Raw genomic sequence first — 26,311 nt, 5'->3', positions numbered from 1 at the left:
GGATTTAAACCTTTGTGTACACTCTGAGTTGGTTTTTCCCCCAGTTGGCTGTTTGTCTTTTGACTCGACTTGTGTGATGTTTGTGTCTTTGCCAGGCAGGCAGAAGGCTTTCAATTGCTTGTTTTGTACTTTATCCGTCTTTTCTTTAATGGCTTCTAAATTTTGACTCAAAGTTAAAAATAGCTTCTCCACTTTAAGATAATCAAAGAATTCTTTGTGTATAAATTTTTTTAATTGAGATATACTTGACATATAACATTATGTTAGTTTCAGATGTATAACAAGGATTCGATATTTGTATATAGTATGAAATGACCTCAAATCTAGTTAACATCTGTTACCATATTTAGTTACAAATTTTCTTTTTCTTGTGATGAGGATTTTTAAGATCCACTGTCTTAGCAACTTTCAAAAACGCAATACAGTATGAAAGAATTCTTATTGATAGTTTCCATTTTTACTTTAAAGTTTTGATCCATGGGGCGCCTGGGTGGATCACTTATTAACTGTCTGCCTTCGGCTCAGGTCATGATCCTAGGCTCCTGGGATTGAGCTCCTCATTGGGCTCCCTGCTCTGCAGGAGGTCTGTTTCTTCCTCTCCCACTCCCCCTGCTTGTGTTCCCTCTCTTGCTGTGTTTCTCCCTGTCAAATAAATAAATGAAATCTTTAAAAAAAATAAAAAATAAAGTTTTGATCCATTTGAAATTTAGTTTCGTATATGGTGTGGTTTATGGAATTTATCTATCCATGCACATTGTTTTAATTACTAACAGTTGCTCCCCTTCATTGATGCTTTTTCTAGCTTTTCTAGCTATTCTTAATTTCAACTAAACGGATATATTTAGGAAGTTAAGTCTTCTCATCCAAGAATCTTTTAAGTCTTTTCTTTTGTACAAGACTTTTTTTAAGCTCTTTTCATTGTGTTTTAACATTTCCTTTTTATAGGCCTTGAACTTTTTTTTTAAGTAATCTCTACACACAACGTGGGGCTCGAGCTCACAACCCCAAGATCAAGAGTTGCATGCTGCACCAACTGAGCCAGCCAGGCACCCCATGGTCTTGAACCTTCTATTTCTTTTAAGATTTTAGTTATTTATTCAGAGAGACAGTGCACAAACGGGGGAGGGGGTGGGCAGAGGGAGAGAGAGAATTTCAAGTAGAATCCGTGCAGAGAGCACAGAGCCCGTCACCGGCTTGATCCTACCACCCCAAGATCATGACCTGAGCTGAAATCAAGAGTTGGGTGCTGGGGCGCCTGGGTGGCTCAGTCGTTAAGCGTCTGCCTTCGGCTCGGGTCATAATCCCAGCGTCCTGGGATCGAGCCCCGCATCGGGCTCCCTGCTCCATGGGAAGCCTGCTTCTCCCTCTCCCACTCCCCCTGCTTGTGTTCCCTCTCTCACTGTGTCTCGCTCTGTCAAGTAAATAAATAAAACCTTAAAAAAAAAAAAAAAGAGTTGGGTGCTTAACTGACTGAGTCACCCAGATGCCCCGTGAACTTTCTTGATAAGTTGATTCCTAGTTATACAAAGGAATGAGATAATGATGAACCATGCTTAGAATCTACTGGATTATGAGGAAAACAGAGGTGTAAGTAAAATAATAAATAGCAAAATTTTGGTAAGGTCAATGAATCGGATGACTTGATAGGCTGAGGAATAATTAGGAATGGGAATAGAAGCAGAATGAATCAGTGGGAAGGGTATCCCACTGGGAAATCTGACAACTTTATTTTTTAAGATTTCATTTATTTTTTTTTAAGATTTTATTTTTAAGTAATCTCTACACCCAATGTGGGGCTCAAACCCACAACCCAGAGATCAAGAGTCACTGGCTCCCCTGACTGAGCCAGCCAGGCGCCCCGACAACTCAACCTTCTTGACTCATGTTCTCTTTAGAGTCTCTAGCCATGAGCTTAACTTATGTTTTCTTTCAGTTTTAAAAATCTGCTTTCCTATAGTCCTCTTCTTGTGTCTAACTGTGCTTAGTTTCTCTTCTTTGGTTAATAGGAATCCCAGGAGACATGGGATATAAGTCCCATGTAAGCACTGACCAAAATGAAGCTGGTAGGAAGCTGAGAGAAGAAGCAGACAAGAAAATTCTAGAGACAGATACAGATGGGAACAACATAATTAATTAACTGGACCTAACTGACATTTAGAGAACACTCTACTCCAAAACTGCAGAATATACCCTCTTTTCGAGTGTTCATGGAACATTTACAAAAATTGACTGTACAATTGGCCAAAAAGCAGGTCACAACAGAGTTTAAATCTGTGCATACAATGTATGTTTTCTGACCACAGTGGTGGTTAAATGAGTGTGTCCACATTGTAAAAATCCATCCAGCTGCACCCTTACGATGTCTGTCTCTTCCATTAAATATATTTTCTTTGAAATATGACATACACTCCCACAGCTGTCACAAGTTCCCTTCCACCAAGTATCAAAATCCGTACGCTATTTTATATACCTCCTTGTGTTTATTACATATATGTCTCTAAATCCACACGTTCCACATGGCACGTACTTTACATTTGTTATCCTAATAAACTTCCACAACTATCCAAAGAGATGTCTTTTATTTATTTTTTAATATTTTATTAATTTATTTGACAGAGAGAGACACAGCAAGAGAGGGAACAGAAGCAGGGGGAATGGGAAAGGGAGAAGCAGGCTTCCTGCTGAGCAGGTATCCCTATGTGGGGCTAGATCCCAGGACCCTGGGATCATGACCTGAGCGGAAGGCAGACGTTTAACAACTGAGCCACCCAGATGCCGCAAAGAGATGTCTTTTAACCCCCATTTTACAGATAGTTGGAATAGTTAAAGAGTAACTGGTGGTGACCACTATGTAGCCTTTGCTACATACAAAAAATCATAACCTGCTACCTTTCATAAGTATTTTTCCCAACTCTCTCCCCTTGCATTTTTCTCCCTGAGAATTACTAAAGACCTCAACAAAAATTCCACATCTGTAGAAGTAACGCCTATAAGCCAGGTCCTGGTGGAGTTGTTGGCCATACAAAAATGAAATCAGCAAAGGTGAAGAGCCATTAAAGTTATAAGACAGCATGGTAACTGTGTACCTTATCCCCTGTTCTCCTGGTTTTCCTGTCCTTTATGGAAGCCAGTTATATAATATTATCTGGTTATTTTTCTCCCTTTTTCTTCAGTTTAAAAGCCCTCTGGATGAGGACAGCAAGTGTCCTGCCAAATACATTCTTCTAATTCTTGTGAAATTCAGAGTAATAACAAAAGAGACTGGAAGCTTCCCAAACAGGGGAAATGGTGAGCAAATGCCAGGGTCAGAAGGGAATGGAGTCTACTTAGGCCACTAAAGAAACCAGGCTGGCAGCGGCAGGCACAGAATGAGAAGTTTGGAAAGGCAGGGTGACGCCAGATTCGGGCTACAGATTGCTTAAAAGGCCAGGTCAAGACATGTGCCTGGGCCACTAGGCAACAAGGACTTATTATAAATTATCAACTCTGGGGCGCCTGGGTGGCTCAGTTGGTTAAGCGACTGCCTTCAGCTCAGGTCATGATCCTGGAGTCCCTGGATCGAGTCCCACATCAGGCTCCCTGCTCGGCAGGGAGTCTGCTTCTCCCTCTGACCCTCCCCCCTCTCATGTGTTCTCTCTCATTCTCTCTCTCTCAAATAAATAAATAAAATCTTAAAAAAAAAAATAAATAAATATAAAAAAATTATCAACTCTGATTGATAAGATAAAAATGTTATTTTTAAATTTTTTTTTAATGATTTTTAAGTTATCTCTACACCCAACGTCGGGCCCAAACTCACAACCCCGAGATCAAGAGTCACATGCTCCACCGACTGAGCCAGCCAGGCGCTCCAGGAAATCAACTCTCTCTCTCTTTTTTTTAAGTAAGCTCTATGCCCATCGTTGGTCTTGAACTCACCACCCTGAGATCAGAAGCCACATGCTCTGCTGACTGAAACAGCCAGGCTCAGGCAGCGATGTTTCAAAAAGGCTGAAATTAGGGCGCCTGGGTGGCTCAGTTGGTTAAGCGACTGCCTTCAGCTCAGGTCATGATCCTGGAGTCCCGGGATCGAGTCCCGCATCGGGCTCCCTGCTCGGCAGGGAGTCTGCTTTGCCTTCTGACCCTATCCCATCTCATGTGTTCTCTCTCTCTCAAATAAAGAAATAAAATCTTTAAAAAAAAAAAAAAGGCTGGAATTACACAATTCTGGAAGTTGGCAGGCTGGTGAGGCTCAACAAGCACCTGAGGAGAATTTGTGTTCCTTTGGGGCACTGCTGGTCAGGGACTGCACAGCCGGTTCCTGCCTTTGAGGAGCTCAAATCAACTGGGAGGGGTTAACAACAAAAATGTCCAGTGGTGGATATGACACGAGTAGATGGGCAACACAACCTGCTGCAGACGAAGTCTGGGAGAGGCAAGAGGCCAATGTAGTCTGGAAAGAAAGGCAGAGAAGGCAAGGGAACGATTGCTGGTAGACTTGGGCTCCCCAGCCTCAGCTGCCAAAATAGCTACGAGGAAAGGGAAGAACTTTACAGGGCAAAGTAATGGGTTGGAACAGCTATCAAGATTATGAACCAAACAGTTAATGAGGGAGAAAGAGGAATGGTCTCTTAATCGATGATCAAGCCAGAGGGCACGGTCGGTCGTGTAGCAGGCCAGCTCGGTTTACCTCCAGGACCCTCTCTGACCCTCACTGGCTAAACAGAAGAAAGCAAATCATGTAGGTTGGCAGGCTAGGATGGAAGCTAAAAACCTAGTTTATGGTGATAGAAGAGAGAAAAGATTAAGGATGCGGCGCCTGGGTGGCTCAGTTGGTTCAGCGTCTGCTTTCGGCTCAGGTCATAAACCTGGGGTCCTGGCATTGAGCTCCCCCACATCCGCATCCAGCTCCCCGCTCAGCGGGGAGTCTGCTTCTCCCTCTTCCTCTGCCCCTCCCCCCATTCTGTTCTCTGTCTCTCTCAAATAAATAAATAAAATCTTAAAAACAAAAAAAGGAAAGATTAAGGATGGAACTGAATGGAAGGGGGCCCCAGAAAAATTCTGGGGATTTTAGAGTCCTAGATCTTATCGGGATGGTTGTTACAAGTGAGCATACAATTGTCAAAACTCAATGAACTGAACACTTAACTGTGCATTTTATTGTAGGAAAAGTATGCTTCCAAAAAAAGAAAAGAAATGCTATAATCAAATTATAATACTTGACGAGGGGGAAAAAAAGACTAGAACAGTTAAGATGCAAACAAAGAGGGAAATTAGACCCCAGGAAAAACTTGAACCAGTCTGAGAACCAAAGGGATGTGGGTATTTGAGGAAAGTACAGACACCTACTATTTGCCAAACCTTGGCATAGAATCACATATTTTGATTTATCTGCAGACCTAGCACTACCCAGCTAAGTTCACACAGTATTGTGCTGTGGTTCGCCCAGGGGGAGGATGGGAGAGCAGGGACAGAGGACCCGCACAGCCCAGGCCAACCGCAGATTTTGTGGTAGTGCAGGGTGGGCTGTGCCATAAAAGATGGGGGGGGGCTGTCCTCCGGTCCAGGAGGCAGAAGGGGAGAGAAAGGCAAGGAATGCAAGCTATGTCTGAAGGGATTTCTCCAGAAACTTGAAAATTCAGAAAATTGGGTCCATCTGTGACCCAACTTTCTCTTTCACAAATAAAGGAATGGAATTTTATTTATTTATTTAAGCTTTTATTTGAAAGTAAGAATTTATTTATTTACTAAAGATTTTATTTGAAAGTAATCTCTACACCCAACATGGGGCTCGAACTTACAATCCCCAGATCCAGAGTTTCATGCACTACAGAATGAGCCAGCTGGGCACCTCAAGGAATAAAAGCTTCAAATACCAAACCTAAGAAGTCAGAGCTCTGATGTGAAAACATGTAAAAGGTCTGGAAAGATATGCATCGAACTATACCCCACACCAGAGGGAAGTTACATACCTACTGGGTAGTGTTGAATTTTGTCAGCAAGCATGTGCTTTCTCATTTTCTTTATCAATTAAATTCTGTTCAATCCAGTGTTGGATCAAAGAACAGTGCTGATAAAAACTAGGGCCTGTCTTTGGTGGCTCATACCTGCAAACTACGTTTGACACACCCGTGGGCATGAAGAGTGACATCCATCACTCACTGCTGGGCACCGCCCTTTCGTGTGCTCAAGCCAGTGACAAAGTTTCAGGGAGGTGAGGTTGGGCTGGGGACCTGAAAGTCTGGGGCAAGAGCAGGCAAACCATGTCTAGAAAGGACTAGATAATAAAAATGTTAGGATTTGAAGGACACACAGTCCCTGTCACACTATTCTGTCATTTTTGCACAAAAGCAGCCGTAGACAGTATGTAAAACAGTCGTGGCACAAGGCCAACCAAGCGAGGCCTGTCTGCTGACCTCCGCAGCAGTGGGCCTGCCTCCCGACTGCACATCAGATTCACTTCAAAGGCTCATAAAACCACTACTACCCAGGTCCCACCCCCAAGATTCCAAATCTGGGGGAGGGCCCAAACACTGTTTGTTTTTAGGTACCAGATGATTCTGGTGTGTATCCTGGGCTGAAAACAATTGTTCTAGGAGCGCCTGGGTGGCTCAGTCAGTTAAGCGTCTACCTTTGGCTCAGGTCACGATCTCAGGGTCCTGGGATCCAGCCCCACATCGGGCTCCCTGCTCATTGGGGAGTCTGCTTCTCCCTCTCACTCTCCTCTGTGCTCTCGTTCCTCTCTCAAATAAATAAATAAAATCTTTAAAAAAAAATACACACACACAATTGTTCTAGAAGGAGAATCATAGTCTCAGGAAACTGCTGGAGTTTTGGGGGCAGGAATGGAGGGTGCAGGGTGGGGGACAGATGAATGGAGAAGGACCCAGGGCTGAAGTCTAGATTAAGATTAGGACTATGTGCAGTCCACCTGACAAATTAAGTGCTTCCAGTATTTTGATTAAATGCTCTTTATTGGATGCTTTTGCGTGCACAGCACTGTAAGGAGCTGCCCCAACCTGAGGAGTCAGCCCCCTCACCACCCTTAGTTAAGGCGGCCATGGGGGCAAGGGAGAGGGGCAATAAGTTAGCCTCCTTCTACCTAACCTTCTTTCTGGGACCATTCTCTATAGGCTCCTGCGAAGTTGCGAGCCCTGTGGAGACAAAGGGGGTGAGGAAGGACAGGCCCGGGAGGCAGTCCCCAGTCCCTCCCCAGCTAGCGCCCCACACCTTCCCCATACCCTGTGTATCCAAGGCCTTGGGCCAGCTGCGTGGCCTGCAAGCCCCGCTTGCCCATTTGACAGAAGAAAATGAGGTTCTCCTCTTCCAGCTTCGGCTTCTCGGCGGAGTACAAAGCCTGGAAAGCAGCGGGCTCCATCTGCAGGGCACTTTCCAGCTCAGACACTGGGAGGAGTCAAGGGGGTAGAATGGAAAGTCGGCAGTGGGCGATCTCAGGTTCAGGCCGGGCCTGGAAGGACTGGATCTTGGGGCCCGGACAAATCTCCAGAGGGCCCCAAAACAACATACGGTGACCACTCCCCCTCCCCTCCAACCTCAAGGGCCAGACAGGCCCACCTGCGCAGGAAGGCAGCCAAATAGCTGAACGGGAGCCACCTCCCCAGCCTCGAGGAGGAGCGGCGGGGGGGTACCCAGCGGGGGTGGGGGGGAGATCAAGCGTAGAAAAGCGGGTCCGCCCCTTCCTCGCCGCCTGTAATCCGCTCGAACTGGAAGGGCCAGTTCCGCTGCCAGAATCCGCCTCCCACCAGCCCTTCTCCAGCAAGCTGGGGTGGGGGGCGTTAGAGGAATACAGAACCCCCTGGACCGTGCTTTCCCCACGCCGCCCTAGGAGCCCCTCCTGGACGGCCTCTAGGCCACCCGCGCGGGCGTCCCCTCTGTCCCATACCCGGGATGTTGAGCGCCCCCGGGATGGTCCCCGCTGCCGCCTCCTCCCGAGATCTCACATCGATGAGCCGGGTCTGGCCCGAGGCCAGGAGCGAACGCAGTTCAGGGAGCGAGACCGTGGGCGCTGAGGAAGGAGGCACGAGAGTCCTGAGCGGAGCGGGCTGCTCGGCACTGCTGCGCGGCGCCCCTCCACCTGGCAGCGCCCCAGCCCGGGAGCGGGGGCGAGCGGACCTGACCCACGCCCCTCCGCTACACCTCCTCCCGGGGGTTCCACGCGCTCCCAGGGGGGCCGCAGGTAGGACGGGACGAGGTCCCAGGTCTCTCCCCGCAGCTACCTCCAGCCATGGTGCGCGCCGCCACGGCCAGCCGCAGGAATGCGGCCCCGGGCCGCCCCGCGGGTGCCCGCAGCATCTCCCCCGCCCTCGCGGAGCCGGAACCGGAACCGGAAGCGAAGGCACCGCCTCCCGCACCGCCCCCGCAGCACCTGTTCGCTGATACCTGCTCACCAGGGAAATTCTTGCGATTGCCCAGCGCCGGGCGGGCAAACTGGTCTGGCCTAGGAACTGGGACTCAGGGTAAGGAACTCAGGAGCAGCACCCCACCCTAACCTTGGCCCAACCCTTACTGGGCAAAGTGCAATGCGCCTCCCTCCCTCCTGCCCCAGGGCCCACAAAAGGAAAACCAGGTGACAACAGTGGCTCTGAACGTTTTATCTTTAAAAAAAAAAAAGTAAAGAAAGAAAGAAAAAGGAAAGGAAAAACCATCCCCACAAGGGGAAGGCCCCACGTGGGCCCGTCTGTTGTTCTCCCTGGCTCCAGAGACTTCTGCACAGGCCTTAGCTCCTTGTCGGCTGATCTCTTCCTGCGGCAGCAGCCACTCACTGCTAGGTATCCTGTTCCCCACTTGTCGCTAAAGCCTGATCCCCAGAGTCCCCGAGTGCACATCTGAGCTCCCGGGTAAGGAAGAACCAGGGGCAGTGCCAGAGCCCTGGGGCAAGCCAGCGCATGGCTTGTGAGCAGACCCTCTGCTGGCCCTCTCAGCAAGCACAGGGCAAGCCCCCACGTTGCCTGGGTCCGGTATCCAGCACGGAGACAGCACATGCATCTGCAAGAGCACAGGGGCCCGGGGGGCTGCGCGGTGGAGCCGGGCCAGGCTGTCAGCACGCACCCAAGGGTGTGTTTCACACGACCGCAGGTGGCTCTGTCACAGGGCCTTGGGTCAAAGCCACGCCTTCTCAGCTCCCCCTGGTCCCCCGCCAGAAGCGGGCAGTGAAGGAAAGGGGCACGGGGTTAGCCTGTTGCTCCTGGGCTATGTGCAGTTCTCAGAAAGGGGAGGTAGGGCCCAAAGCCCCCAAGTCCCCACAGTTAATTGCTGTCATTCTTGATGACAACCTCGACTCCGTGGTGCCGCAGCTGAGCTCGGAGCAGCAGGTTCTTGTTTTTCAGATCTTCCACCTGGCATGGAAAGGAGGCCGTGGAGAGAGTGAGCAGACAAGCTGGCGCGGCCAGATCCCGCACCGTATTCACACATCCGCTAGTGAGGGGAAAAAGATGACGCCCCCTCTATGGAAACCAGAGGCGGGCGTCCCTCACTGGCTCACTGGCCATGGAGTTGAGGAGGGCTGGAATGAGGAGGGGTCTGACCTGCTGTCGAAGCACATCATTGTCCAGCTGCAGCTGGTCAAGCCCCTGCAGTTCTTCAGACAACCGGTGGTTACTCTGTCGAAGCTCCTGGATATAATCACAGGCTTTGGACAGAATTCCACCTTTACTCTGCAAGAGAAGGCCAACGAAATGAGGACTAAAATAGGTGACACCTGGCTTGCCTTCCCAAAGCACACACTTTGGACCTCCTTTTCCCCTAAGGGTAAAATGTGGTAGAACATTTCACAAGGATACAGGAACCTCAGAGAAAGATAAGCAAAGACTGCTGCCGTGTGTGCCCTCTACCATTTCTGGAAACAATACCAGGAGACAGAATTCAGGCATCCTGCCCACTACCAGGGTCTTGCCATGACCTGGCCAGACTTGGTGCTCTCCATGGAGCAGTCTGGGATGATCTTGGACAGCTGCACAATCCAGTTGTTAATCTTGTCTCGGCGGCGGCGTTCCACTGCGGGCCAAAAGGGAGGACGAGGTGACTCAGTGAGAACTCAACCACAGGCCCTGTAGAGCCACCTAAGCTCTCCTGCTCAGACACCACCGCTGTCCCCAATCCCACCAAATAATACCTACCTTCATTATGCTGAGCCCTGCGCTTCTCATCCCGAGTCGTCCTGGGAGCTTCTGACTTCCTGACAACAGAGCCCAGGGTGGCCAGAGTAAGGGAAGGATAAAAAAGTAAGATTGGAGGTTGGGGTACGGATTGACACAGGACTTGGCAGGGACCAAGACCACCATGGCAACTGAGAAGAACCGGGGCCTACTCACGGGGAATAAGGGTGAGTCCTGGGGGCAATGGAGCGCTGGCTTCCCCCCTGCAACACTTCTTGTGGTGACATCATCACAAAGAACTGTCCTGTGAAGATGCAGGGTAGGTTGTGTCAGGACATGGGACTTAGGAACCTCATCAAGCTCGGAGGCCAAGGTCCTAGGCGCCTCCTCTAAAAAGGGAGGCTACTTCCTCCTGCTGGAGGGGCAGCCCCAGACTCAGTGCTGCCCAGGTCTTAGGGGGCATTGAGGGGTCATGGGAAAGGCCCACCGCCCCCAGCCATGTCCCACGGCCGATCCTAGCCCCTCCGGCCGGCACCCTCACACAGCTCACCAGTGCCGGGAGGGGTCGCCTGCCCCAGCAGTGCCTCCGAGCCCTGGGTGGTAACGACAGCTGCTGCACTCCCCGATGTGGCACCCCCGGCCCCATCTCCCACTGCAGTGCTGGGGAAGTAAGTATAGTGCGTCTCGGCGGCTGTCCCCTCTGCGTCAACCGCATCATCACTGGTGAATGCACCCTGGATCACCGCCTGGGAAGGGCAACAACAGGACAGAGTCCAGTGACAGTCAGCTACTTCCCACTGAGCTACTCTGCAGCTTCTATCCCTGGGGGGGAAGGAGGGAGAAACAGCCAGAAAGGGAAAACCTAGTGCGTTGAGACAAGGCAGCCCCAGATGCCTCACGCCACCCCCAGCTCCACCCCCATCTCACGGGTTCAGCTTCATCTTACTCCTCGCTGCTCCAGTCCCCTCCCCAGCCCAGGCCCTGGCACCTGGGTCATGGATTGAGTGGCAGGATAGCCACTGATGGCGCCAGTCCCCTCAGTCTGGCCATCCAGCTGCCCCTCAGACACCTGGATCACCCTGTACATCACCTAGAAGCAGGGAGGAAAGGGAAAGGTGGGGAGAGAGAATACAAGAGTCAACGCTGGGGACCCCGGGCCTCTCATAAAGCTTCTCTCGGATAGAGCCCTGAAACAAGAGTGCTTCAGAGACAAAGCCTCAGCAATCCCCCCTTCTGTCCCCAGAGGTTTCAGCCTAGCCCCTACCCCACGGCACCCCACCCCAACCTCTACTCCAAACCTCCTCCCCCAGCCCCTCCCCCCAGCCCCTCAGGAGTCCACATCTTCACTGCCTCCTCCAAGCCAGGTCTCCCCCCTGACAGGCTCATTACCTCCCTCAACCCCAACCCCAGGTAACACCTGCAGGCAGCTGGCCCCCTCCCTTACCTGGCCCCCATTCTCAGTTCGGAAGACGTACTTGACGTTGGGATCAGGGAAGGTGGCAGCTGACTGGATGCTGGCAATAGCCACACTGGTTGGGTCCTCCCCAGTTGCCACTGCTCCTGAATTAAAAGAGCAAAGGAAAAGTCTGCGACTTACTGCCTTTCTCCCTCTGTTCCACCTGCATGTCATTTAGAAGGACCAGGGTGCACAGAAGATGCGCCCATGGGGGAGGCGGAGAGGCCAGGCTGGGCTTCTGGTCTCAGGTCTGTTTCGACCACTCACCCTCCTGAATCTGCACTGTCCCCTCTTCCGCTTCAGCTGTTTTCTGCTGCCTGTTTGTGACAGGACAAAAGAAAGAAGAAGGGAAGAAGGGAATAAAAAGCTCACTGACCCAGTAACATATGGCTTCCAAACTCAATGGCATCCCCGATAGATGCTGGGTTAGGTTAGAATAACAGCAGCTAGTATTTACTGAGTGTTTACTGCGTGCATAGCACTGAACTAAGCACTTAACACACGTTATTATTTAATACTAAGAACAGCACAATGGGGTAAGTAGCACTACTTGCATTTTGTAGATGAGAAACCAGATCACGCAGCTAGTAAGTGATGGAGCTGAAACCGGAATCTAGGTCTACCTGACTCGGGAGCCAGCGGTCTTAGCCATTCTGCCTTCTCCCAGGCCTCCCATCTCCTGCCCCAGACCCTACCTCTTCTTCACTCACCCCTTCATCTCTCTGTAAGGCGGCACATCCGAGGAGCTGGTCCTTCTTTGGAAGTCTTCGTATCTCCTGCCTCACAGGCCTGAGTGCTAAGTCCTGATAGAAATCAGGGAGTTTGCAGTGAGTCCAGGAAACTGAATAGCCTCTGTTTCAAGAAGCTAGGTTCCATGAAGACTCAGCCAAGAACATAATCCAATCAATCCACAGAGGACAGTCCGTTTCTTCCATTCTGATACTGAGAAGTGGGCTACGGTGGTTGAAAAAGTAACTCTACAGATAGTGTTCCTCCGCCCTCCATGATCGCTCCAAGTCATGGTGGAGAGAGGATGATTATACTTAAAGACTGAGACACAACAATATCTGGATGGATCATGACTAAAGTTATCATGATGGGCCACTACTTCGGGATTAGGAGGGCCATGTTTAGACCACCACTACCAAAAACACAGGGCCACTGAACGCTACTGCCTCTTCCAGCTTCTGAGCCACATACTGTACCAAAAAATTTCTGTTCTCAAATCTAGGAAGGGGAAAACTCCGTGAACCATAAGGACATACTCGGCCCTTGGGCCTCATTCTACTTGGCCCCTTGGGCTCCTGCTTTGGGGTGTCCAGATTTATGTCATTTGTTAAAGACCCTCAAGTCCAAGTGTATCATTTTCAAGTCCCTCCCCTATTTTCTTCACCAAGCCTTCCCTAGAACAACACAGTTGCTAAAATGTTGCCATGACAACTCCAAAATCAACTGAACCTCAGCAAGAAGGGAAAAAACTCCAGGCTCAAGGTTCGGAAGGAGAGACAATGGAAAAGGAACTCATTTGCAAGGTGTCCGCCTTAGGACCCTGACACCCAGCCAGAGGGCAGGAAAAACAAAGAGCTGAGGAGACAAATGCCTCCAGAAAGATACAGCTCCATGTACAAAGCAACAAAATTATCCCCACACGAACGGGTAAGATTTTGGTCAAGTCTCTACCCATAAGGTCCCCCAAACCTTCCTATCTAAGGAAAAAACTTCAACGGATGAGCCCTGGAAAGTCCGCATCGAAGGAAAGTGTTGACCAAAAAAACCCCAAAAACACCAAAACCCAAAAAACAAACAAAAAAATAAAGAAAAAAGGAAAAAAAAAAAAAAAGAACTGAAAGTGAAACTGTCCGGAGGAAGTAACGCTGCAAGAAGATCCCAGTCCCTAAGGGGAAGTAGCACCAGCGTTTCGGTACCACCTACCTGTCCATCCTCAAACCTACGAAGGGCCCCTCCGAGGCTTCTGCGCTGACTGCAGGAGGAGGCGATGGAAGAGACGGCAGGGCACAGGAGGCGTCTCTATCGCCCACAGCTGTCAGCCAGGGGCAGCCTCTGAGGACACCCAGCAACCGGGTCGGGCTGCTTATTCAAATCTTAGTTGGACATCCGGAAGCATTTCCTGAGCATTAGGGGATGCGACACGGAAACGCGGACAGGATGTTGTGGCGTGCACGCTCGGGCCAGGAGGGCCCAGCAAGAGCCCCTGCTACGTCTGGACACAAAGGGGAAAATCACCAAGTCCCGAGAGAAGTCCGGCGCCCCGACCTTGCCCGAGAAGGCGGCGTCTCCCCGCAGGCCCCGCAGCCGGCAGGCGCGAGCCCGCGAGCCCGGGAGCCCGCGAGCCCGGGAGCCCGAGCGGCCGCCGCGCTCGGCCCGCGGCCCGGCGCTGCGCACGGCGGCCAGGAAAGGGCGCGGGGCTCGGCGGGCCCGCGGTCCCGGTCCGCGGCTGGCAGCGCAGGAGGGCGGGGACGCGCGCGCTCGGGGGCGGGGAGTGCGCTCGGCCCACAAAGGGGGGCGGGAGAGAAAGCAGCGGGCACGGCCCCCTCCCTCAAAACAAAGGCTTCCTTCCCGGGAGGTCCGCCACCTGAAAACGGGAAGAAAATCAAGGCTGCCCTGCCTGCCGGCCCACCCAGCCTCCAGACCCCCGACTCGCGTCCGGTCCCGAACTCACCGGCCGAGGCCGCCGAGGCCGCCGATCTCCCCAGACCGTGTTCTCCCTCTCCGGACTCGGAGCGCTCCATGGACAGCTGCTCATGCGCACTCCCGGCCTGCGGCCATGTTGGTGAGGGGCGGAAGTGTCTCTCTCGACCCGCCCAGCCTCCTCAGCCCCTGAGCCGCCCCGCTTCCGGTCTTTCCCGCTTGATGAGGCTGGAAGATGCGGATGGGTGGGGATGTCGCCGGGGCGGAGACGAAGGAACTTCCTGGGATCCGCGGAGAATGACACTGAAGTCTTTGTCGCTTTCGGCAAGAACGGGAGAAAGACAACTAATGTGTGCTACCATCTTTCTGCTGGACAGGGCGTTTTTAGGGGTAGAAGGGAGCGAGGCAGGCGTAGATCAAAGGGAAGGAAGTCGGACGGAGGCGCCATCTTTAACAAGGGCCACTTGGGAGGCCATCTTGGATCAGGACCCTCTTTTGGTGTCCACTGGAGAGGAGGACAGTTATGGGTATACTCTTTTGTATTAGCGTCAGCAGTTACTCACCCAAAGACCCCCAGAGCTTCGAGTTTTTGTGAGGCTTTCAGCTGCCGTGAGAAGGATCTTGATTCCTGTTCCTCTCAGTTAAGACCTACCCTTACTGGATCTGGAGCAGTGTGGTGTGATGAGAAGAGTTTAGCCTCTGGAGCCAGACGAACTCGGGTCTCAAACCTGCCGCTCTCACTTCTTACCTCTGAGATCTTTGGCAAGCCTTTGACTTAATCAACCTCCCTAACTGACCTCATTTTACAGGTCTCCCATCTGTAAAATGGAGATACCAGTACCAACCTTACAGAACTGTTATGTGGACTAACTAAAGGGCATAGATTCTTTGCTTGTAGAATACCTAGCCTTTACTGGTAGATAACTAGCATTATGTAAATAAAAGTTTCTCTTCCTCATTTCCTGACCACCGTGAACCTAGCTCCAGTTTCTAGCCACGGGTCTCCATGACAACAACTGAGGAAGAGCACCCAAACAACAACAGCAAAAGGACGTTTTGCCAAACACGAAAATGCGATCCCTATCACCTACGACTCTAATAAGAATAATGAGACTCCACAGTTTCCATATAAAAGTACAACATTTATTCGGAGACATTGCTTCTTACTAGAATGGAACCTGTGGCCCCAGCCTGTCTGGAGAAGCAGTCCCATGGCCTGAGTTACGCCATTCCCCTTCCCTGAAATAGGAGGAATTTATTCCAGAGGAAAAAGGAGAAGCCAGGGAGATCCGTACAAGGCCTCTTTTCCTAAAGGTGACTGGAGGCAGAGGGGAGAGATTCTGGAAAGGGGGCCAGTCCCTCCTTTGAGGCCTTTGAGGCCTTCCACGAGCTCCTTGACGTGTTCCTCCTAATCTAGAGCTAAGAGGGTCTGGAGGTATCCAAGAGCAGAATTAGGATGGGCAGTTCAGAAGTGTTTATGTGTGACAGGCTCTGACCTGGCCCTGTCCTCCCCTCCTCCACCCTGGGCTTCCATGAAGGGAAGTGCACAGCCTCAGAGGAAGGCAGGAACTTTGCTGGAGTTCCCTCTTCATTCTTTACTTTGAAAAACCTCTAAGTATTCTGCCTACTCTATATTCCCTTTGACCAATGACCCCACTCCCTCATAACAGGATCTTGGTGACTTTCTTGGGAATATCCAAAGGGATAAGTGAGTGCTTTGTGTCTGAGACAAACTCAGGTAAACCAACTGAGGCAATGCTTCCCACAGTCAAAAAGAGAAGCTGGAGGGTCAAAGCCTATGGTGTTGGGCACTCCAGTTGCTCAGGCTGCAGAAGAGACAGCTAGTCTGGGACCCTGGAGATTGGAGACAACTTGCTGTCCTCTTTGCCCAGTGCTATGGTCCTACTCACAGTCCCTCACCTCTCCCAGGGTTAGCCTGTGTTTCAAATGCATACGATCGGCGCTGGGGGGACAGAAGAGGGACAGGGGGCTGGGGTTCCCTGGGGGGCAGACTGTGCCGACTTTGGTGTCCAGACCCTTCTGTGTCTTCAGGTGGGAGCTCCAGGCAGCTAAGTGGCCGAGAAGAATAGGCAGGGATCATACTACAGGGGGAGGTTCTGGGGATGAGGCTATAGTCCCCACCCCCAGTACAGGTCTGGGTCCGCCGAACTCCCTGAGCCTCAGTCCTCTGGCGGTCCCGGGCTAGGGCCACAGCAGCATCAAAAGAAAGACTGCCTCCATTCCTCCAAGAGGAACGGGAGGCTCGGGACCCCCAAGCCCTTTCCCCAGGAGTCCCATCCAGCCGACCAGGCCTCGGGCATGGGTTTGCAGGTGCCACATGGATCTTGCTACACATTGCACTAGGCATCTTGGCAAATTGTGGTTTGGGGGGCACCACAGGCACAGAGCGGACCTGTTGGACCTGAACCAGGGTGGAAGCCAGGCGCATGCCCACACCACTAGCTGAGCCAAGAGGACAGGGGCACAGATTGCAGCCCTCTGGACTGGGCTGTCCCTCAGGCTCCATCTCCTCTGGCTGGGGTGGCTGTGGGGCTGCCTGTTCTGACTCAGAGGACTGGGAATTGCCCTCTTTGGCACTGTCAACCTCCAGGGACTCTACATGTGACCCTTCAGGAAGGGAGTCCTTTCCTAAATGGTCACCTCCAGCCCCCTGGTCTCTCTCAGACTCTCCATCCCCACTCTCCTGGTCCATGCTGATCTCCCCTTCTCCTTCAGCTGCTGCTTCTGGGCTTCTGCCATCTTCACCATCTCCTTGGTCTTCTCTTGCCTCTTGGTCCTCCTGCCCCTTCTGTCCTTTAAACTCATCCTCTCTGCCTCCTTCAGCCTCTTGTTTGTGTACAACTTCCCAGCTCTCCTCAGCAACTTGGTTTTCCTGGACCCTACACTCTGGGTCGCTTCTGGCTTGTACCTGGCCTTCCTCTCCTTCCTCAGCGTCTTCCTCTCTCTCAGTCTTTCTTTCCATCTGCTTGTCTTTGCCCTGCTCTCCTCTGGTTCCCTCCACATCCTTAGCTTCCTCCATACTCTCATCCTCCTGCTGACCTTTGGACTCCTCTCCCTTGACCTCTGTCTTTTTCCCACTCCCTTCTTGCAAACTGGCCATCATCTCTTGGCTTCCCCCAGCCTGCCTTCCTTCCTCACCTGCCTCTCCATCCTCCACCTCACTCTCTGGACTCCCCTCAGCCTCCTCCCTGATGTCCCATGTGCTTTCAGGCTCAGCCTCCTTGTCCTCGCCAACTTTGCAGCATGCCTGCTCTCCCTCAGCCTGCCCTGGAGCCCCCTGTCTTCCACACCCTGCTGTCTCTTCCTCCAGATTTCCTGGACCCTCCCAGGTTGGGTGTTTGGGCTCCAGAAGGGGACTTAGGTCATCATAGGCACTCAGGAAGACTTCCTCCCCACTTTCCTCCTCTCCTTCGGGCCTGGGTTCAGCAGAGTCCGGGGAACAGCAGCTGGGAGCCAGGACAAACTGCGCCTCATCCAGAGACAGGTCATCCAGGGGTGGCTCCACAGAGAACTCCTCCACCTGTAGGCATAGCACTGGGGTTCAGGACCAGGTGGCCCTGTCCACCCTCTGGCTTCCTTACCACCCCCAAACCCAGCACAGCTCCTCCTTACCTGAGGCCCAACTCCCAGGAGCTCCTCCAGGTAGCCCATCCCAGGGTCGTCCTCCCCAGGGGAGAAGGCTGCTCCTGTTGCTCCTGCCTTGGCCACCTCCCCATCCTCCACCCCCACCCACTCAGGCTCTGAGCTGCTCGAGTCCTCTAGGAAGGAGAAGGAATCCTGCACCTCCTGGGACAGGCAGTCCTCCAGGGCAGGGGCCATGTCCTCTGGGCCACTGTCAGCCAGGGGACCTGTGGCTGAACTTGCCTCCAACTTCTCATCTGTTGGGAGAAAGGTATTCTCAGGAACACAAAGATGAAGACCAGCCTCGATCCTTTCCAATGTGGGTCTTCCTAACATTGCTACGTACAGGGCCAACACTTCCTAACCTTGCTACGTACAGGGCCAACACTTCCTAACATTGCTACGTACAGGGCCAGCCTAGATACTCCATGTGGCTGATCCTCTCAGATCAATATCCCTAACTACTGGCTTATAGCTGCCTTGACTGAGCTCCCACCAGCTGCCAGGCACCAGGCTGTACATTTCACAAGGCATTATCTTATTTTTTCCCCACAAAACAACTCTATAATGTAGGGTATTTATCCTCATTTTAAATATGAGGAAAGCAAGACTCAGATTTGTCTAAGATCCCAGCTCTGCCACCTCCAACCTAAATCAACAGCAAATAGTTTAACCTAGGTCTCCGGTTCCACTGCAAGCAACAGTAACTGTGTCATAAGATTATTTGAGAATGAAATAAGCTGATGCCTGCAAAGTCCTTATCACGGCACCTGGCGCATAGTAAACCTTTAATAAATGTTAACTATTAGTGTTAATACCATTATTATTATTATTATTTTTACCATCATCTATTATATATCCCCACCTTGTACTTAGTAATCCCTACTGTATATGTCTGACACAGACTCCCATTCTTGGGTATATCAGTGATCTGAAGGTTGCCAGAGATCCTCTCTCCATGAATTTCACAGAACCTGATAATATTACTGGATCCCTCCAACCTGGAATCCAGGGAGGCAGCTGAAGGTACCACCCAAAGCCCAAGGCCCGAGGCCTCTGCCATTCCCAGGACAGATCCCTGGCATCAGAGCTTCAGCTCAGAGTTCTAGTCCCTTCTCCCAGTCCTGGGAAATCCCTGGGGCCTCACCTGGGGGGCCAGGGCCAGGGCCAGAGGCAGGGTTTGGCCGGGGCTGTAGGGCGGGGCACTCAAGGCCACGGGTGAGCCTGGCCAAGGAGACGTTAGAGATGATGTTTGGGGGCACGCTGAGGATGGAGGTGATGTGTAGAGGGAGGTTGACATTGTAGGGGTCCGAGATGTGGACTCCAACACAGCGCTCTGCACGGCTGCTGCCCCCGGCGCGGATCACTGACCGCCCCGCTCGTGGCGTGCCTGGCTCAGAATTTGTGCCACCCAGGGCCTCTGCCTCAGGCTCCTGTTCACCTTCTGCTGCCTCCACAGAATCATTCTCCAAGCTGTCCGGCAGCAGTGGGCTTGGCCGGGGACTGCTGGGTCTTGCCAGCCCCTCTGGCTCTGTGGAGGAGAGAGAGGAGAGTGATAAGCTCAGCTGCGAGGGGCCCAGACACATCAGGAAGGCTCTGGCGGGTGTCCCCTGCTTTCTCAAGCCTGAGAGCCAGGACAGCCTGGAGGGCACCCGGTCCAGCTTCCCTGGGCCACTCCTGCGAATGCTCCACAGCCAGCCAGTGCACCTACACTAACTTAGGAACCCCCTTCCCTCTCTGCAGATACACTCACTGGCCATCACTGCCCCCCACCCCCCACAGACACACACACCACTCTGAACCTCTATGTACACTCATATGAACACACCCATTGATTAGATGACAAACTCACTACTAAACCTAACATCTGGGACTGCGGCTGGTGTGTCATAGGCACTCGTTATATATTTTTGAAATTAGCACACATGGCCATGTGCACAGACACAAACACACAGGAATGCACACACTATGGGCTCATCCCTAATACTGTTATTCCTTTGCAGACACAGTCACAGACATGCTTGCACACAGGTGTTCACCAGCCTGTGCATGCACGCACACACACGCACCGAGTGCACACCTATACTCACCATCACTGGCCCCAGCTGCAGCACTCAGTGAGTCCATGCTCTTGGCTGGCCGCAAAGTCCCCTTCTCGGATTTGTCCTCTGCAAGACACGGATGTTTGTAGAGCCAGGGTCTGGTACCCCTTCAGCAGAGCCCCCCTACATCACTGCAGACTTACCCCTGTCTTCAGCCCCCCGGGGAAGTTTACGCTTGGTCTCGTGGCCAGAGCGACCCAGATTGAAGATAGATCTCCACTTCCTGACCTTCAAAGACCCCTTTCTCCTGGAGGGAATAGAGAAAACATTAGGGTTGGAGCCTGGTGGTCAGTGTAGGGGAGGAGAGCCCAGGAAGGAGGCCTTACTTGTGCTCTGCAAACTCGATGATAGTGTGGTAGGGCCGCATCTGTGGGGGTCCGTCACCAGCCTGCAGGATGCTAGGCAGGTGGTAGGGCAGGGACCTGGGCATAAGGTCTTCGGGGCTGCCTGATGCACGGGCCCCTGGAAGTGATCGCCATCCACTCTCCATCTCCGCACCTAGGGAAAGAAGAGGAATTGGCCAGCCAAGAACAGAGATGAGAGAGGGCTTCAGGTATCCAGATCCTCATGGCACCCCCCACTCACCAGCTAACTACCACGCTACGGGTATACTCAGAGGCCTTTGGAAGCAGACCCTCTGTGTCTAGCTCCTCAAGAGGGAATCCTCAGGGACATGGGGCAGGAGATCCCAGGACACTGGCCCTGTGGGCTAGGGGTGGGAATGATCAGTCAGTAGCCCCAAGAACCAGGATGGCTGCGGGAGGGGTCTGCTCAAGTACAGACTACACCATCGTCTCCCCAGGGTCTTCTCCATGTGACAATAAGCAACATCCCTCCATGAGACTCAGTTCTCTCATCTGCAGAACATGGAGACTGAACTAGGTGACCTCTGAAGCCCTCTGTCACTCTGACATGACTCCAGCAGAGTGTGGTGGTGTGGTGGGTGGGAGGGACACTGACCAGAGAGAGCAGCGCCCCCGAAGAGCTGGTCCACGTGCGTGAGGATGAACTCGACCACGATGGACTGCACGCGCACCTCCATGAAGGCTGCTGTCCCATTGAAGCCGGAGGCCTCTATGTCCTTAGACCTGTGGAGATGTGGAGTTATTCCCCTCCAGTCCCACCGTACTTCCCCATTGGAATTCTCCCTAAAAATACCCTAAACCCTCTCCCCTGCCTGCCCTTAACCTCATCTCCACCTCTTAAACTACATGCATGATTCAAGTCTCAAATGCCACTTCCTTCAGGAAGCCCTCTTGGACACCCCCCTCAGAATTAATCTCTATTTCCTTTGCACACGAGAGTGCCTTGTTATAATGAATATCAGGATTTCTTACAGTCTGTCTTGCATCACAGAGAGTGATATGCAGGCTAGTTCTCCAAGAGACTGTAAGATGTTTGCTCAACAAATATTCCACAAGGACTCTTCCTGTTCCAGTCCCCAAGCTCAGTGATACAGTGTAAGAAGACACAAAGGCCTTGTGTCCAGTGGGTAAACCGCATCCCACTCAATGTACTTCTGAACCTTCCTGTTTCTCTCTGGGCTTGGCAAGACCCCCACAGCCCTCTCCAGTGCACCCACACAGACACCCCCATTCCCGAGCAGCCTCTGGGGCTAGGCTCTGCCCAGATCCCCACCCACTGCTCACCCATGTGCCCACCTGAGCAGGTTGGGGGCCCACACAATGGCCAGGTTGCGGGCGTGCATGTTGGTCTGAGCACTGAATGAGGCCATGTGCACCAAGTGTCGCATGAGGAATTCCAGGGTCCTGCAGAAAGGAGGCATCAGGGGCTAAGGGTCAGATAGAAGACATCTAGGGCAGGGGTAGGATGGAGGTCTGGGAGCCGGAAGAGAAGAGACAAGTCAAGGCCCCAGGGCTGTTTGGGGGTGGTCGGGACTCTGGGAGTGGGGGAGCCCCACGCACCTATAGTTTGGGACAGGGAGTTCTCGAAGCACCTCTAGGATCTTGATCAAGCGCTCAGGCTCCAGTTGCACTCCCACGGCATCCTGGGAGGATGGGAGGAAGGTTCAAGAAACAAGTCAGCTCTGGGGCGCCCGGGTGGCTCAGTCAGTTAAGCGTCTGCCTTCAGCTCAGGTCATGATCCCAGGGTCCTGGGATCGAGTCTGCGTCTGGCTCCTTGCTCAGCGGGGAGCCTGCTTCTCCCTCCCTCCGCCTGCCCCTCCCTCTGCTTGGGCGCTCTCTCTCTCTCTCTGACAAATAAATAAAATCTTTAAAAAAAAAACAAACAAGTCAGCTCTGCCCCTGCTTACTCCTGGGAACACTGAGCCCGACTCTCAGAAACAATTCTGTGCAGTACCCCCACCATCCCCCACCCCAGATCTTTCGAAGGATGCTGACATAGCAGACAGAGCTCAGAATTTGGGGCCTACAAGGCCTGCAGCTGGGTCTTGACTATGCCACTTAATAACTTTGTGACCTTGAGCAACTTCCTGCCATTCTGCCTTAGCATCCTCCTCAGAAGGCTCTGGCACAGGACTACCTTGGTGGTCCCTCCCTGTGGGTGCTCCAGGGGCTGTGTAGTTACCCCAAGGTGCCCAGGAAGGCCTGTGCCCACCCAGTCTAGCCTGTGTGGCCTGAATGGTGTGGGCTGCTATTCTGGATTTCTAAATGCTATTCCGCTCAATAAGATGCAACTTATTTGTAAAATGTTACTGAATTCAAGATAGCATCTTTGTCATGTGTTTTCTTATTCCAAAGATGTTCGACATACAATCTGCTCCTGGAGGGGCATACATGCCTGAAAAAGTGCTGACTTCTAAGAAGGGTTCTCATTCTCTTAAACGTAAGGAAGCTCTGGTCTAGGTGATTTCCAAGGGCCCTCTGCTCTCTGTCTGGGTTCTACTTTACCCTAGTCTCGCCCCTGCACTGTGTGTGATCTGCAGGCCTTACGAGGAAGGGCAAAGAGAAGAGGGACGGGAGGGCGGAGGTAGCAGGCCCGGGGGGATTTGCAGGGAGGGGTCTTTTCATTCTCAGGTGGTCTTGGTCATTCAGCATCACAGGACACTGTCTGGCATTGGACACACTTGGGAGGTCAAAACCAGAGCAGTCGCCCCTCAGCCTTGTCTCCCACCCTCCTTGCTTCTCAACTCACAGCAAACTTATCATAGAGGCGGTAAGTGAGCAGGGGGTCTGGCAGTTCTCTGAAATAGGCCTTGCACAGGGAGGAGACGCAGTGAATGTCCTGGAGGTAAACATCTTTCCGCAGGTCTGGCTTCCGCTCTGCCTCAAACTCCTGCCTGGGGAGGTGCAGAGTGGTCAGGAGTGGTGGGGGCTGGGGGAAGGCGGGAGAGGTGAGAGCTGCGCCCAGGGGCCCAGGCAGGGTCGAGGGTCAACATGCACGGGCCTTGGAAGGAGGCTGTTGGGCAAGCAGGCATAGATGGATACGTCACCGCGTGGAGTGGGTGTGAGGGTGGGGGAGGTGCTAGGGAAGGGGGCTGCGCATGAGCAGGCATGCACGTCAGGGGTGTAGCTGTGGGTGTGAGTAGCAAGGGTGGGGTATGTAGGACTCAATAAAAGTGGGGAGATGAATGTACCTGTGTTTCTGGGTAGGTGTAAAAACGGAGGAGTGTAACTCTTAGAAGGAAACGTAAGTGTAAATCTTCATGACCTTGCATCAGGCCACAGTTTCTTGGATAACACACCAAAAGCACAAGCCGCCAAAGAAAAAATAGATTACACTGAACATCAAATGACAACCTTTTGTGTGTCAGAGGACACTACCGAGAAAGTGAAGACAACCCGCCAAATGGAAGAAAATATTTGCAAATCATAGACTTGGTAAGTGTTTAATATCCAGAATATGTAGGGGCGCCTGGGTGGCTCAGTCGGTTAAGCGTCTGCCTTCGGCTCAGGTCATGATCCCGGGGTCCTGGGATCGAGCCCCACATCGGGCTTCTGGCTCAGTGGGGAGACTGCTCTTCCCTCTGCCTCCTCCCCTCCCAATCCCCAGCTTCTGTTCTCTCTCTTGCGCTCTCTCTCTCTCATAAATGAATACGATCGTTTAAAAAAGTATCCAGAATATATAAAGAATTCTTACAACTCAAAGGAAACAAATAACCCAATTTAAAAACGAGCAAGGGATTTGAACAGAAAGTTCTCCAGAGAAGATACACAAACCAGTAATCTGCTTGAGTCGCTAGCTATTGGGAAACGCAAATATAGGTGAAGTATCACTTCACACCCACTAGGATGGCTGTAATTCAAAAGACACACAGTAGGGGCGCCTCGGTGGCTCAGTCGTTAAGCATCTGCCTTTGGCTCGGGTCGTGGTCCCAGGGTCCTGGGATCGAGCCCCGCATCGGGCTCCCTGCTCCGCAGGAAGCCTGCCTCTCCCTCTCCCACTCCCCCTGCTTGTGTTCCCTCTCTCGTTGTGCCTCTCTCTGTCAAATAGATAAAATTAAAAAAAAAAAAGACACAGTAACAAGTGCCGGCAGATGTGGAGAAATTGGAAGGCTCGGGGATGTGAGATGATGCACTACCATGGAAAAGCAGCCCAGCAGTTCCTTAAAGACTTAAACATGGAGTAACCGTATGACCCAGCAATTCCACTCCTAGGTCTATACTCCAGAGAATTGAAACCATAGGTCCACACGAAGACTTGTCGTGAACGTTCACAGCAGCATTACTCAGAATAGCCAAGAGATGGAAACAACCCAAATGTCCATCAGCTGATGGATGGGTAAACAAAATATGATTCAGCCACAGAAAGAGATGAAGTGCCAGCATCTGAGACACCTGTATGAACCCTGAAATCATGCTAAGGGAAGAAGCCCAACACAAAAGCCTCCAATTATACAAGTCCACTTATATGGAAGGTGCAGAGAAAGCACAGTCATAGAGATAGAAGGTAGACCAGTGGTTTCCAGAGGCTGAGGGAAAGGAGGAAAGTGGAGCGACTGCTTTTGTGTGTTTCTTTTGGGGCTGAGGAAATGTTCTGGAATTAGATAGTGGTGATGGTGGTGCGACCTTGTGAATGCACCAAAGAAATCACTGGATTGTACATTTTTAAAGAGTGAGTTTTATGGTATGTGAATCATATGCGAAAATTTTTAAGCTGGGTGGTTGTATGTGGGAGTGGAGACATATGTGTCCGTGTAGACACATGCATGCCAGCCTGGGGGGGAATGGTTGCAGCCTTTCCTGAGGAGACTCCGGAGCGCCTCCCTTAGACAGCACCTGGCACCCATGTTTTTCCTTCTCCCCCCTTCCCCTCGCCCCTCTGGCTCCCTGGCCTCCTGGCCCATAGAGCCCTCCCCTCACTGCCTGACTCACCGGAGCTTCTGGATGTTGGAAGAGACCCCTGAGAGACGGTAGATCCCGTCCACCACTCCGTACTCCTCCACAAATTCTGCACAGCTCTTTAGCACCTGCGGCACTGGGGACACAGATGGGGCAGAGAAAGAGAAATCAGGTCTGGGAGGTCAGAGACCACAGGGGACCTGAGAGATGGAAGCATCGGGGAAGGGGTTCGGGGAGACTGGAAGCAGAGCTCATGAATAAAAACTTGTCAGAAGGATTCTTAGAGGACATCAGCTCCAGCCTGCCAATCTCTCTGCAATCTCTCTGCCCACGGGGTTTGGAGCCTCTGCATAAATCCCCCCAAGGGAGGGGGGGTGCACTGACTCTCCAGACTGCCCATTCCTGGTAGAAAGCTCTGCCTTCATTGAACTGAAATATGTCGCTCTGTAATGACTAGTTTTCCAGAATTTTCAAAGGGGTAGAAGTCTGGTTGGAAGGGCGCTAGGAGTAACAGGACAGGTCTCGAAAGTACATTTATTGAACACTCTGTATAAGATGAAGGAACATTCGTTGTCCTGACCCAAATGGGACAGAGCTGACAGGGACTATTGTGAAGCACCCTCTCTTGTAAGCAAGTGCATGGGCATCGGGTCTGTCCTAGGAAGGTACACAAAATTGGGACTTGTCAGTTCAGGAGAAAAACACCTAGGTGCCAAGCACTGTGCATTAGGTATTCTAGTCCCCAGATAAGAAAACTGAGGGTCAAAGAAGTAACAAGTGCCTAGTATTGCCCAGCTAGGGCCAGGATCCAAATACAAGGGTACAAAAAGTTGTATTCTCTCTCCCAACCCGGCCCCCCTCCCCTGTTACTAGACTTTAAGCTCCTTAAGGACAAGATCTAACTGTGGCCAATTTTTTTTTTTCTTTTTTGGTGCCCTCTCTGAGGCCCGAACAGAGTGACCAATTTGATGTCTCTCATATTTTCTGACATGGTGTCTCAGACACAGGAAACCCTCCAACACCAGGTATGAAATCCCGTCTTCACAAGGCCACATATTTATCCTTCTGAAGCCTCCCCTGCCTTAAATCCTTTGCTCCATAAACATC

The 26,311-nt window shown here is 51.9% G+C and overlaps 3 protein-coding genes across 10 annotated transcripts in view; all 3 read right to left on the bottom strand.

Moving 5' to 3' along the window:
- Positions 1–6,934: 6,934 nt before the first annotated feature.
- Positions 6,935–8,373, bottom strand: TSTD1 (thiosulfate sulfurtransferase like domain containing 1). The gene is made up of 4 exons (XM_006744417.3): positions 8,217–8,373; positions 7,883–8,005; positions 7,221–7,383; positions 6,935–7,133 (listed from the first exon to the last, which is right to left on the bottom strand). Exons 1-4 carry the CDS (start codon positions 8,290–8,292, stop codon positions 7,082–7,084), a joined length of 414 nt encoding a protein of 137 aa, XP_006744480.1. The 5' UTR covers positions 8,293–8,373; the 3' UTR covers positions 6,935–7,081.
- Positions 8,374–8,576: 203 nt separating this feature from the next.
- Positions 8,577–14,384, bottom strand: USF1 (upstream transcription factor 1). Of its 4 annotated transcripts, none has more exons than XM_081825301.1 (11): positions 14,231–14,384; positions 12,261–12,353; positions 11,818–11,867; positions 11,539–11,654; positions 11,083–11,184; positions 10,645–10,840; positions 10,311–10,398; positions 10,116–10,174; positions 9,899–9,993; positions 9,525–9,653; positions 8,577–9,335 (listed from the first exon to the last, which is right to left on the bottom strand). In XM_081825301.1, the coding sequence occupies exons 2-11, from the start codon at positions 12,266–12,268 to the stop codon at positions 9,246–9,248; spliced, it is 933 nt and encodes a 310-aa protein (XP_081681427.1). In that variant the 5' UTR covers positions 12,269–12,353; positions 14,231–14,384; the 3' UTR covers positions 8,577–9,245. The 4 variants fall into 4 exon arrangements, with proteins under 4 accessions (XP_081681427.1, XP_081681429.1, XP_006744478.1 ...); XM_081825303.1 differs by having other exon boundaries at positions 11,570–11,654; XM_006744415.2 differs by lacking the exon at positions 14,231–14,384 and adding an exon at positions 13,483–13,937.
- Positions 14,385–15,320: 936 nt separating this feature from the next.
- ARHGAP30 (Rho GTPase activating protein 30) overlaps positions 15,321–26,311 on the bottom strand; it is a 16,482-nt gene continuing 5,491 nt past the window's right edge. The window contains exons 2-12 of one of the 5 annotated variants that reach the window (XM_081825286.1): positions 25,238–25,340; positions 23,058–23,202; positions 21,869–21,951; positions 21,605–21,712; positions 20,904–21,031; positions 20,270–20,441; positions 20,087–20,190; positions 19,932–20,009; positions 18,989–19,372; positions 18,004–18,098; positions 15,321–17,740 (exon numbers count right to left, since the gene is read on the bottom strand). In XM_081825286.1, the coding sequence (XP_081681412.1) occupies positions 16,106–17,740; positions 18,004–18,098; positions 18,989–19,372; positions 19,932–20,009; positions 20,087–20,190; positions 20,270–20,441; positions 20,904–21,031; positions 21,605–21,712; positions 21,869–21,951; positions 23,058–23,202; positions 25,238–25,340 (3,035 nt within the window). In that variant the 3' untranslated portion in view covers positions 15,321–16,105. Of the gene's footprint in view, positions 17,741–17,832; positions 18,099–18,988; positions 19,373–19,931; positions 20,010–20,086; positions 20,191–20,269; positions 20,442–20,903; positions 21,032–21,604; positions 21,713–21,868; positions 21,952–23,057; positions 23,203–25,237; positions 25,341–26,311 lie in introns of those variants that run through there. The other 4 variants (XM_081825285.1, XM_081825287.1, XM_081825290.1 and 1 more) reach the window with 4 other exon arrangements.

Source organism: Leptonychotes weddellii, chromosome 6 (assembly GCF_054177405.1).
Source record: "Leptonychotes weddellii isolate Sample4059 chromosome 6, ASM5417740v2, whole genome shotgun sequence".
Lineage (NCBI taxonomy): Eukaryota > Metazoa > Chordata > Mammalia > Carnivora > Phocidae > Leptonychotes > Leptonychotes weddellii.
Note: the sequence above shows the minus strand (reverse complement) of the source record. Positions and strands in the feature narration are given on the sequence as shown.

Coding starts and splice junctions, on each gene's coding strand:
- TSTD1 (XM_006744417.3), bottom strand. CDS start 8,292: ATGCTGCGGGCACCCGCGGGGCGGCCCGGGGCCGCATTCCTGCGGCTG. Junction 7,384..7,882: donor GGGGGCGCTCAACATCCCGG/GTATGGGACAGA, acceptor GACTCCTCCCAG/TGTCTGAGCTGGAAAGTGCC. Junction 7,134..7,220: donor CAAGGCCTTGGATACACAGG/GTATGGGGAAGG, acceptor TTGTCTCCACAG/GGCTCGCAACTTCGCAGGAG.
- USF1 (XM_081825301.1), bottom strand. Junction 10,841..11,082: donor CCACTCAATCCATGACCCAG/GTGCCAGGGCCT, acceptor TGCCCTTCCCAG/GCGGTGATCCAGGGTGCATT. Junction 9,654..9,898: donor AGAGCACCAAGTCTGGCCAG/GTCATGGCAAGA, acceptor CTTCTCTTGCAG/AGTAAAGGTGGAATTCTGTC.